The sequence below is a fragment of the Ciconia boyciana genome, chromosome 9, assembly GCF_034638445.1.
Source record: "Ciconia boyciana chromosome 9, ASM3463844v1, whole genome shotgun sequence".
NCBI lineage: Eukaryota > Metazoa > Chordata > Aves > Ciconiiformes > Ciconiidae > Ciconia > Ciconia boyciana.
In genome coordinates, this window is record NC_132942.1 from 9,286,549 (window position 1) to 9,298,860 (window position 12,312).

The 12,312-nt window shown below is 46.9% G+C and overlaps 2 protein-coding genes across 5 annotated transcripts in view; one reads left to right on the forward strand and one right to left on the reverse strand.

The window, feature by feature from the left end:
• Positions 1-12,312, forward strand: part of CYFIP2 (cytoplasmic FMR1 interacting protein 2) — a 57,061-nt gene that overhangs the window by 31,137 nt on the left and 13,612 nt on the right. For all 3 annotated transcript variants that reach the window (XM_072872020.1, XM_072872021.1, XM_072872019.1), the window contains exons 23-26: positions 518-605; positions 9,493-9,636; positions 11,224-11,314; positions 12,009-12,139. In XM_072872020.1, coding sequence (XP_072728121.1) covers positions 518-605; positions 9,493-9,636; positions 11,224-11,314; positions 12,009-12,139 — 454 coding nt within the window. The remainder of the gene's footprint in view (positions 1-517; positions 606-9,492; positions 9,637-11,223; positions 11,315-12,008; positions 12,140-12,312) is intronic.
• On the reverse strand, positions 680-7,871 carry FNDC9 (fibronectin type III domain containing 9). Of its 2 annotated transcripts, none has more exons than XM_072872024.1 (2): positions 7,789-7,871; positions 680-2,148 (listed from the first exon to the last, which is right to left on the reverse strand). In XM_072872024.1, exon 2 carries the CDS (start codon positions 2,139-2,141, stop codon positions 1,479-1,481), a length of 663 nt encoding a protein of 220 aa, XP_072728125.1. In that variant the 5' UTR covers positions 2,142-2,148; positions 7,789-7,871; the 3' UTR covers positions 680-1,478. The 2 variants fall into 2 exon arrangements, with proteins under 2 accessions (XP_072728125.1, XP_072728124.1); XM_072872023.1 differs by lacking the exon at positions 7,789-7,871 and adding an exon at positions 3,155-3,541.

Below are 12,312 nucleotides of genomic sequence, written 5' to 3' on the forward strand. Positions count from 1 at the left end.
GAGGAGAAAAAGCAAGGCAGGGGGCACCTGGAGATCCTGCTTTTCTTTCCAAAATGTCAAACCTGCCACATAAAGTTGACATGCATTGCAGTGAAGTTTTCATTCCCTATGGGATGCAACAGTTACAGTTAAAATGAAATTAAAGCCCAACAGCTCCCCTTGGCCTTGAAAATGTTAGTAACAAATTCAAGCCACAAAGTTGGACGGTGATTGCAAGCAACCGAGCTAGTTTGGTTTAGAGGGTTGGTTTACTGAGCAGCAGAGCTGTGGTAGCTACTCATATGGGTTTCTTGCCTGCCCCAAATGAGAAGAAACCCCACCTTTGGTAGGTTAAACTGACATGGTTTACACCACCAATCGATTGGGGCAGGAGTTTGCATTCCAGTTCATGTAGCTGAGGTCATGAATTGCTAATTAGTCTGCGATTGCAGTTCACCCCAGACCGTGCCATATCTGCACTCAGCACAATTAACCGGGCTCTGACCACTTTCCTCCCTGTCTCCCGTGCCCGCCACAGGTTTGTGAGGACAGCAATCCCGTTCACACAGGAACCCCAGCGGGACAAGCCAGCCAATGTCCAGCCATATTACCTCTACGGATCCAAGGTCAGTAAATGAGCCACAACAGCCAGAAGGGGTGGATGTTGGAAGTATTTATTTAAGAAGAAAGAAATGCAAGAACTAGTTCATTAACAGAATGGCAGGTGCAAATGTGCAGGGTCATGTTGCCGTGTGAAACCAAAAAGCCATGCAAGAAGCAGATTCAGTGTGCTTTTGCTATTGCTTTCCCATCATAACATGCTATTGCTTTCCCATCATAACATTCCCATCATTTCCCTTCATAACATGCCTATGTTAGGGGACGCTGACACTGCTCTGTGCTTGGTGTTGGCACTGAGACCAAGTCACATCCATCTAAATGCGCAGAGAGGAGAGCGAGTTGGAGCTCCAAAGCAGTGCTCCTCCCCAAGGAAGGTACCACTTCAGGAATCCCATTTGTAGTTCAAAATACTTGTTCAAAGTACTTGTGTGTGCAAATATAGACTACTTAATACTGACAAAAAGCTCTTTTGTCAGGCTGCGATGACTGTTTACACAGGCGTTATGAGGGCTTGGGGTGTGATGTTAGTGGAGGATCACTCAAGTGTGAAACTGCTTGAGTGGAGTTTATTTCTTGTGCACATTGATGAATGACTCTGAAGTGAACCCCCAGCACTGATGCAGATGAGCTAATGACACTACAGTCAGCTGAGCCTGGCTGTTCCCAGAGAGCTGACTTGGCTTTTTTTAAAAAAACCCTCAGCAAATGAGAATATTTTTGTCACTTGACAAAAATCTTTCTCCCTGCAACCAGTGTCCCTGCCTCATGTTCTACGCTGGGACAGACAGCCCCCATGGACACACAGACAGTCCTGTTGGCAACAGCCGGGAAAGAGCAGCACGAACCAAACCTCTAAGCATGGTCTCCCTCTATTTTGCTCATTGCAGGCCGTGCTGCGGCAAGATGGCCCTTTTATCGTCACTGTTTTTATAGGAAAAAAAGCAGTGGGGGGAGCTGTACGGACTCTCTCTCATGAAACTGGAGCTCCTCATTAGCACAGTGGTCATGGGTACTTCTAGAAGCTCCTCACTCAGTCCGTCATTCAGTGGACCCTCCGGCGAGCTGCTTCCTTCACCCACTTCTTCGGGGCTGGCGTCAGGATGCTTCAGCCTTGCAGCCCGGTGGCACCGTGCAGACCAGAACTGCAGGCAGCCATAGGCCAGGAGAGCAATGAAGCAGAGGAGCAGCAGGCTGCTCACCATCCACATGGAGGTGGTAGGTTCATGCTTAGAGCCACCGAAAACCAGGGGAGTTTTGTCCAGAGTGTGGAATGTGGTGCAGTGGTTGCTGGAGGGGTAAGAGTTCTTGCACGTGATGCAGAGGACATAGATGGTGGACGGCGTGAGTCGGTGGAGGACAAGGGAGCTGAGGGGGTGAGGAACTCGCTCCTCACGGTGGAAGTTTTGGCGTAAATAGCCGGCGAAGACACTGTTCCAGTTGGGGCGGTACATGACATGGTAGTAGTTCTCTGGACAGGGGTTGTTCATGGCCCAGGAGACGGTAGCGCTGGTGTAAGTGATGTTGTGTACTTCGATGTTCATCGTGCCCCTGTAACCAGATGCAGGGAGAGGCTTAGTTTCCTGATTCATGTACAGGCTGAAAGGCCACTGATATCAGTGAAGTCTTTCCACCGGCTTTACTGGCCCTTAGATTGGACTCAGGACTATGCCTGGCTAGCTTAGATTAGATGCTAGGTCTTAGATGGCTAAAATTACAGAAGATGAATCCTGCTGGTGCCCAGACTACTGTATCACCCTGCTTCATGACCAAAAAAACCAACTGGGACATAGGGTACACTTTATGCTCTAGTTAGATTTTTTAAAAAAAATCTCTTCTTTTTGACTGGTTGTCTATATAAGAAGCTTTTTTAGCTTTTTTGTTTCCCGTGGAATAGAAAGGATACTGCAAGTGTGATTAACATAAACTGATCATTAAGCTAGCTCCAGTTTGCCTTGCAGAGCTTCCAATAGATATTTTGATTTTACACAGCTTTTTAAATGCTATTTCAAAAGCTGTATAATGATTAATTTCCTGGTTTAAGCTGTTGCTGCATTTTCTGTACCTAACTTGTTGCTTAATAGAGTATGAACTCCTTTTGTTCCTACAGCATCTCACACTGTAATATCAGGAACTTAAATGTGAAATCTACAGGCTAGTGAAATATAAAATCAATGCTTTTAGGGAAGTACAAATATATGAATAATAAGTACAAAGCTCTCCCCCAGATAAAACACACTGACCACTAACAAACTACTGTTTAACAACAGCCACAAATCACTTCAGTACATCACTCCTTTAGATCCCCGAAGTGCTGTCTGAGCCTCGTTGCAGGGTTATCTCTCCCAGCCACCCGAGTGCTTTGAGCAGGAGCTGCACGCAATAGACCTTGTTTCTTTTTTTCCTTCTTCCTCTCTCTTTTAATATAACTAACTTTCCTTTAATTCACTCAGGCAGCAGCTCATCTTAACGACTGTTTTAACCATTCTCACATGAAGAGCAGAACAGCACAAGCGCCCATCGCTGAGCCCTCCCAGAGCCATGGGCAGCCACTTACCTCCCCGGGCAGGTCTGCGGTGGCCCGTCGGTGCTGGCGAGCAGCGTGGCCACGGGCGGGCAGCGCCTTCCCCTCTTCCCACCGCTCGCCTCCCTCCTGCCTCTGCTAAATCCCTTCCCCACGCGGTGCCTCGTATTATACCCGTCTGGGGCTCCGTCATCTCTCACCATAGCAACCAACAGGAAAGGATGGGCAGGCATCTTCGAGTGATTTGGGAATGTTATCCCTAAAAGCTTTTGCCTGGGAGAAGTGTGTGTTTCTGAAGCAGAAAAAACAAGACAGGTGGTTTTGTTTGCTGGCTTGTTTGGGTTGGTTGGGGTTTTCTTTTTTTCCCCTGTCCACAGTCCCCCAGCAAGACTGTCGCTGCACCCAGCAGGGTCTGGGGTTAGAGACATGTTTGGCACATGGTATGAAATCCGGGATCCTGGCCTGCTGTACACATTGGTAGTTTAGCACTCAGCGGCTCTGTCTTTAATTCTGTGATTTCTTGCATGTTTAAACTACTGATTTAAGCCAAAGCCAATGAGCAGTAGATTTTCATCCCTGATGCTGCAGCAATGTCCATTAGCTTTTTACTATTTTCTAAGCTGTGTGATGGCAGTAGGAACTCGGTTTTCAAAGACCTCAACCTCCTGCTGAACTCCCGTGTAATTAAGACAGGCTCTTCTTTGCATGCCCCTGCCTTATAGACAACTCAGGAATGTCCCCTGTCAGTCTGGTGAGAGGGCAGGAGGGAGAGGCAAAGCCAGCGCCAGCAGCGGGAGCAGCCAGGAGGGACAGACGTGGCACTGGGGACAGACGTGGCACTGGGCCTGGTAAGGACAGGCTCTGAACAAGTGACTCGCTGCTCTCTGAAGCCAAAATGTGTTTGAGAGAGGAACTTTCCCAGAAGAAATGTTGGTTCTGGGTCTGGAGTTACTCATTCCATGTCATTCCTGGAAAGGTGCTTGCAATGTTTCGAAGATCTTCTAAATATCAACAGTGATGAGATGATGCAACCTGCATCAGGAGGGGCTATTACAAGCCTGGGGAGTATGTGTGACCCTTGCTTTTGATTTACGTTTTGCAGTTCTGGATGTTTTGGTTTTGTCTTTCAAGATCTGTATTCCCTTCTGTCTCTGTGAGTGAGCTGCGGCTGCCAGCGAGCTGAAAACTGGGAGCAGAGATTAAAATAATTATGGGCAGTGATGGAAATGAAAGTGCTCCCAGGTGGCTTCCTGCCATTTACATGGCTCGGTCCTGCTTACAAGAGCAGGGGGATAGAGAGCTCTTAGCTGGTCCCGTGCTGTGAGTAAAGTACATCCTTGCCTGCAGGGAGAGGGCTGGGGATACAAATCTGTGCTTCAGAAAGGTGGATTACACAAGGTGGTAACATTTTCATGAGAGAACTGCTTTCTTATGGCATTTGGGTTGTTGAGTTTATCAGTGTTCAGTGTTGCTTCAAAATTAAATTTCAGTTGTTCACAAACAAGATGTAGTAGCAGGACGAGAGGAAACTGAGGAAAACAGGAATAGCTGGATTAGGCCAGCAAAGGGTCCTGCTGACCTTCCTCCATGCAGTGATCAATCCCGCTAGCTCAAAGGAAACCGCAGCAAAGCTTTCAGTGGTGTTGGTATTCCCTCCTCCCAAAATCAAGCTTGCACCGGTTTACACTGGTGATGAGCTTGAAATTCTCATTTCCCGGGATGAGAAGATGCCAAAACCATGCCAGTGCCAGGACTGCTTGAGCACTGGTGTTGCCCATATCTGCAGGTGGACCTGGCTGTGGCCCTGTCTGGGACCCCTCGCTCCTCGCCATAGGACGCAAACCGCAGGCACGATCCAGTGGCCATCAGAAACTGAGCCATTTTCTGCCATTCAGCCACTTATAAAACGCAGCAGGTTGCCAAGTCTCCTACAAAGAAGCTGCAAAATTACCAGCAATGCACTACTTACTGCTCATTAACCACTTCTTAGCTCTAAATGCTTTAGATTGGGCTTCGCTTATGTATTTTCATGAGTGCTTCTGTTTTTCTTGGCACTGCCGGACCCAGGGTCACACCAGACTCGCTGGAAATCCCTGGTTCCCTCCCCTGGTTGAATTTGCCCCCCCTTTTTTAACAAGCGTGTTAAAACGGCAGACGTAACCTGAAGGACAGTGCATGCTGCTGGTGCTTGCAAAAATAGTTACGGCGTGCGAATGGGATGGAGCTGCTCTATTTTCTGCTGCCGTGTCTGCAGCAGCAGCACAAAGGCGTTAAGGAGCTGTGGTTGCTGCCAGTGGTGTTGGCAGCGGGGGCTGCTGATGCCCTCCAAGAGACCGCGTGGGCTGTGCTACCTGGCCTGCCACGGCCATCGGCTTGTAAATAATAGCAGTGTATACAGTCACTGAAAATCAGTAATTGGTATAGCAAGGCATTATGCTGAGACAGAGGATGTATACTGACACAGCCTCTATACACAGGATATACACAGACACAGTCTCAATACAGTATATAAACGTGCCTGCTGCATTGTACATGAACTGTCCATCCCAGCTAGGGAATATGTATTTTTTTTGCATGAAAGTCTTAGCAACTGGCTGATTCAGCTGAATATGGTAAAAGCTTTATAGGGAGAGTGAAGGTTGCTTGTGGCAGGGGAAGGAACCAGGCCATATTCAGGCTGTTTAACTTAGAGACCTTCCTCTGACTTTTTTAGAGACCCTTCTCTGACAATTCTGGTCAGAATTAGTTTTCACTTTTTTAGACACCATCTCAGCTGTCACACTGAAGTTAGGTTGGCTGGGAGCCTGGAATAGTCTTGGGCTGTGTGCAAGTCCTTTTTTGTTTCTAAGTATATTCCTCTTTCATTAACTCTTCAGTTTTCCAAGGAGGTTCTGGCACAGGCAGTATTATCTGTCTATTATCTCTCTCTGATCTGTTTTATCAGATAAAACCCTCCCTGCCTTCCCTCAGGTAAGCTCAGACAGGTCTGGGTGATGGCCGACAAGAAGCTCAAAGACGTGGAAATGATAACTGGGTTTTGGTTTGCTTCATTTACTGCTGAATCTGCTCCGGAGCATCCCTAGTAACCTCACAAGCTCCCAAAGCAACATGGGGGCCTTCCCCACGCCCCGAGTACGGATGGCTGTCCCTGCGACCTGGGCACAGGGTGGGACAACTGGGTTCTGTGGGACACCGGGAACTCTGCCCCGCGCCGCAAATCCCAGCCTGCCTGCACTCCCACCCCCAAAACCTGCCCGTTTGGCCCCAAACCAAAGGTGGGGCAAACCTCCACAGTGTCTTCGGCAGCTGCTGCTCCTGAGAACAGCAAAACCTCTCAAGAGGCGGTGAGACTGGGGGCTTTGCTCCGGCTCTCCAAGGGTGTGGAAGCGGCCGCCCAGCGCGGGGGAGCGAGCCGAGCCGTGCAGCCAGCTTGTACCTTCAGCTGTTTTGTCTTAAAATACCCACTGGTGTCATTTTTTTGCATCCTACGGTCTTTACCCCAAGCTGTGTATCTCACCCTTAAATGGAGTTATATTTTTAATGGCTGGCAGAGCAGTATTATTAGACGCAAGCCTGCTGCTAATGCGCTGTGTGGCTCTGCGGAGAGCTTGATGAACCTACCTCATCTTGCAGACAGGCGGGGATGAATCATCCCGCTCGTCTGCAGCCAATGCACGTCCTAAAATGTGTCTTCTCCCCGTCAGGCTTATTGCTGGGACCCCCACTTGAGGGAAAAGCCCGCTTGAAAGCTGCTCTCCAGACCCATTATCTGGCTGAGAGGCGAGGGAGTGCTGCGAGGTGGGCGGCTGCGCGGCAGCACCATCCACTCACTGCCCGTACAGCGAAATGTCAGCCCCGTTATGGGCAAGATCTGACCAATTGCTCCACAACTGGGTACTGCTGGTGGCCCGTCTCGGGGGACCATGGCCTGTGCACAGACTGAAGACCTGGGTCCTAGCTGTGGAGCAGCAAAGGCACTTCCACACATGAGCCCACTGAAATGGGGATATTTAGTTCCCCCCTAGTCCGGATGAGCTGCCGGTTTGCTAACTGTGGGGAAATAAGAGGGTAAAGGAGCCAATGGGGAGGCCATCTCGGGGTGCGAGGAGCCATCTCAGGGCCACCTGGCTCACCCCTGCAGCCAGGCACTTTCTGGAGGTGCCGGGGCTGGAATAGTGCATTGCAAAAGCCACAGCAACAAAACGCCGCAGGAGCGTGGCTGCGCTGGGGCCCTGGCAGGTTGCTGGCTTCCCTCTGGGATGATCGTGTCGGCCATTTGGCAAATGTTACAGCTGGGCGTCACCTGGTGTTTAAACAGACACACTTTAGAAAACATAAACTATTGCTGTTTTTCACATGTATCAGTGTGCATATCTAGTGGCTTTGGGTCAGCCTCTACCAGACAGATTTTTAAAGACTTGGTTATCTAAGGATGGAGGTACAAACCTAAGCAGGATACTCAAAAGCAGTTCTTGTAACAGGAATTGACACCCAAGGAGCTTTGAAAGTAGGCTTCTGTCTGCCTAAAGAATTTTTAAATTCTTGCCCGTACTTATTCAGGGCCCTTTTGTTTAGTTTTAATGGGAAAGTTCACGCATGTTGTGAATGAATGCACTACAGAGCCTCCAAGGTACGTAATAGTATTAAAGGGGGTTTTTTCCACCTACCAGGACCAGGAGGTGAAACTGTATTTCACAGAAAGTAGGGGACTTTCTAACTCTGTCTTCTTTCTTCTAGTTCTTTCAAATAGCACCTAGGAATTCTAGTAGGCAATAAGCTGCTGGACCAGAGCAGTGGGGCTGTAACAAAATGAGGGACAATTAATTAATTAACACAACGGACAAGTCTAGAAAGCGTGATCAGTACATCAGTCTGCTGAAATTCTATATCTGAGAGCAAAAGAAAATATTTTTCCAATTCTTAGCAAATGACTTCACTTTGTAACTCATTAGTAACTCAAATGAAGTGTTAAAGTAAATCTCGAGGAAGTGAGTCAGAATTGGAGGACAACAAGCTTCCAGCTGGCTGTATTGCAATTGCCGGGAGCAGCAGTGTTGGAGGATAGACAACATTTTGTCCTATTCTGCTACTTCAACACTTGCTCCCTTTCACCCTAAGCTCTTCTATGCATTGGTCCCTCTGCTCTCTTGGCTCCGTTGCTGGCAGGGAAGGAAATCCCTGTAGAGTGGGGTCTGTAATATCTGCAGGGAAGCAAGCTCCCTGCTGCATGAGGATGCACTGTGCCTCTAATGCGCAGCCTTCACACAAGAAGTGAAGTCAGCCTTGCACGGTACGTTTGGGATACAGCTTAATTTGTTTTCTTGTGCTTGTTTAAGAAGATCTTTTAGTAAGCATGAGCCAGGGGGTTTATCTGTGTTTTGCTGGAAGGGGCACTACATGCCAGAATCTTTTCAAGAATGTGCTTTTTTGCTGTTTACTGAGGTTGCAGTTGTTACAGATGTCGTGGGGGGAGACTGCAGCCCTTCTCTGCTGGGCTGAGTCATGATGCCAACACTTCTATTGCAGAGCCCAAGCTGAGCATGCGGTGTCTCAGCTAAATCTGATTTTCAGTATTTTTTTTGCGGATCACACAAGTGAATTAATTCCCCCTACTTCTGTTTCCCTCATGCCAAATGGATCCTGTAAATGTTCCAGTGACAAAACATTGCAGCAATTTCCACATTTCCAAGATGACACTGATAGAGTACATTCCTGGAAATCACTCTCTGTTGTCTGCTGCTAAAAATCTTCTGGGGGCCAGAGCCCCGGGTACTATTCTCCCTAGATCAGGGTCAGATTCTTGCCCTTTTCAGTCCCATGGAGATGTCGGTTAAGTACAGAGGCTGATGTAGAGCTTTGCAGGATGCAAAAAGGATCTTTTCCATGCCTCTTCCAACTGCCCTTAGGCTCAGATGCTGCAGTTCCTATTTTCTTAATAAGCCTCATTTAAAGCAAGGGCCCACAGAAAAAAAAACATGTCTGGTTACCTGTATATAAAGCTTTTTGTTTTGGTAGAGAAGAATTTGGGTTTGAAGAGGCAAAGGGCTAGTGAACTGAAATCCTTGATCGGGAACGTATGGGATAGTGAATTACCTTGGAAATGAAAGTGGTGTTGCTACATAGCAGGATAATAAACCTTGTGACGTGACAGTGTGTTGAGATTAGAATATGTCTGACTATGTAGGAAGAAAAGCAATCTCCTCTTTGCCACAAGAAATAGAAGAAATGGGAATTTTCATGGGTATTACTATTTCTCCTTCTCTATCTTAAAAATTATTTGAAGTGATGGAACATAATACTGTGATAAGAGAATTACTTACAGGTCTGGTAAATGCTCCTGTCTAACTGTCATTGTGCTTCTAATTTCTCAGCCTCTCAACATTGCCTACAGTCACATCTATAGCTCCTACCGCAATTTTGTGGGGCCACCTCATTTCAAGACGATCTGCAGGCTTCTTGGCTATCAAGGGATTGCAGTGGTCATGGAAGAGCTGTTGAAGATCGTCAAGAGCCTGGTAATTCTGAGCCTAACCCCGGCAATGGAGAAACCTTGATGCCTTGAGAGGCGTAGGTTGGACAGTCAGCCTGGGCTTTGGGTTCAGGGTGTTCACATCTGGGCACCTTCGTGTCCCTTGATCCACACTGAAACACTTGTATTAATGGTGTGATTTTTCACTGTTGCTGAGGAATCCCACTGATTCCCGTGGGATGATGGAGTGTTTCCACCCTCTTGAAGTGTTAACTGTGATCAGCCACCTACATCAGGTGGTGGAGTTGGTATGCTGCTTTGCTAAAAGCCATCAAGAAGTGATCGGGTGGGACATGGCACTCACGGTCCCTCAGCACTGCCTGTGCTGCAGTCTGGGAGACCAAGACATGTGCTCGTGCTCAGCCATAGCACAAGTGCACTCTGTCTCACTGCTTTTGATACCCCTGGAGAGCTGCAGGAAGGTAGAGAGCAGGCAGCGAAACTGATGAAACCAACTTTTTGAGTCTTTATAAGAAAATTCCTGCTATAGGTGAGTCCTTATTCAAGCCATACTGTCCATTTCTGTCAGATTTTCAAAAGCCAGTCTGCCAATATCCCTATCTGCTTTCTAGTTCTCTCTTCTTTTTCAGAAGAGAAATGTGATGTCTGCAGGGAAGTGATCCCATCTGCTCCCTAAGGGCGCTAACAATACCAAGCATTAAGAAGGGAGGAGGGAGTGTGCAAAAATGCATAATTTTTCAGGTCTTGCTTTTCTACTAAAACCCTTGCTTTACTGGAAAGATGATTTTCATTCATTATAAATATTTAAATTCTGTTTTGACTGCAATGACATCATTTCTAACTTGTCTAACAAAGCAATGTAAAACTGAAAATCTCAAGCATATATCCAGTTTCTTTACTGTAAAGGACCATAGTTACTGAAGATGTAATTCATGTCACTTAGTTGAAAATGCTGTAGCTGGTGTGCGAGATCAGACAGCATTCAGCACAAAGACAAAGATTTTATGTTTGGCTAAATAGTGTTTAGTGCATAATCCCGTATAATGTATCTACAGGATGCAGGTGTATAACTCCAAATGACAGCAAGCGCTTTTAACTAAGAAATATACTTTGTTCTTGTCCATATTAGTTCAGAAAATCAGATCTGCAGAAACATGTTCTACATGCATGTAAATTCTTTTTTAAACTCTTGAGTATCTAGTGATCATTCCTCAGGTGGAAGGAGCATTTCCTGTGCTGGGGAATGACTTCTTTAGCAGCTCTGGTGAAATGTTTTTTGGCTTAGGAGCACAAGTCCAGCTGGATCTCAGACTGAGCCTTGTTTGGATTTCAGCTGCAAACAATGCAAACACAACAAGCTGTATTTTGAAGTTGAAAAATCCATGCAGCTGTGATTTATTATTTGGGAGGAAGCTGTAAAAGCACTCAACTCCATGCACTCGGGCTGAATTTTATATTTGGGTGAAATCCAAATTAAGCAAGTTCTTCTTGGACTCCAGCTGAAGTTTCATCCTGTGCTGTCAGATGTGGACCCATCCACAACCAGCCCTCTTTCAAAACCAACACCAGGAGAAGCCATCATTCCAGTTTAACCTCCCTTTGTCTCCAACAGCTACAAGGCACCATCCTGCAGTATGTGAAGACTCTGATTGAAGTAATGCCCAAGATATGCCGCTTGCCAAGACATGAATATGGCTCTCCAGGTGGGTGCTACAGAAAGATGCACAATGGTTTGAGCAAGAGCTCGCCCACGTGTTTGTACAGCATTTACTCAGGCACACACTAGTAATTAAACAAGGTTTGGCACCTGACATGCCAGTGCAGCATGCAGCCCAGGCTTGTTGAGACGTTCAGCTTCTTTGCTGTTGACACTGGAACATGTATAGGAAACTTTTCCAGGAAATCTCCTGTTGGAAATTTCCCTTTGAACACACAGATGACTGATAAGGGAATGTCTTCTGGTAGTTTATGTTTTGTTGTCAGGATTTTGTAAGCTTTTGTTATCGTGGGTTCACTGATATTTTTCAAAAGCTCTACTTAGTTGATGCAAAGATTTTTTACAGCATGACTGCAGTCTGCCATTGAGCTGGATGGGGAAACTCTGCCTGGTATACATGAGCCAGCACCAGGACATCCATTACAGTCTTAAATCTCTTTTTTCCTCTGATTAGGAAATCCAAGGACTTCATATGAATTACTCCCTATTTCCCAAGGGTTACTGAAAGCAGGATAAGACACTGTGCGCTAGTTCTCCCCAGTGCCAGTCTCCGCCTATCCATTCAGCAGTTACAGCTTGCAATTTGTGATTAAAGAAATATCAGGCACTGTCTTTTTATCCAGGTTATCAGAGGGTGATTCTGCTCTCGCTTTTCTGACTGTCCTTCCTTGACTTTTAAGGAATCCTGGAGTTTTTCCACCATCAGCTGAAGGACATAATTGAGTACGCAGAGCTGAAGACCGATGTGTTCCAGAGCCTCAGAGAAGTGGGCAATGCCATTCTCTTCTGCCTCCTTATCGAGCAGGCTTTGGTAAGGCAAAACCCCCTGCACCAACAGAGCGTACTTGAAATTGCCAGCTCAAGAGTATAAGTGGAAGTGGGTTCTCCAGCAGAAGAGTTTGGGAAATGTTACTTTCCAGCTTCTCGTGTGCTCAGGCTCTCTCTGGGGCCATGTTATTGGGGTCTGTGGGCATGTCCATGGGG

Bases quoted from the DNA above. Each gene is read 5' to 3' on its own strand.
- FNDC9 (XM_072872023.1), bottom strand. From the start codon at position 3,354: ATGCCTGCCCATCCTTTCCTGTTGGTTGCTATGGTGAGAGATGACGGA. The intron at 2,149-3,154 runs GTAAGTGGCTGC...ATCTGGTTACAG, and splicing joins CCGCAGACCTGCCCGGGGAG to GGGCACGATGAACATCGAAG.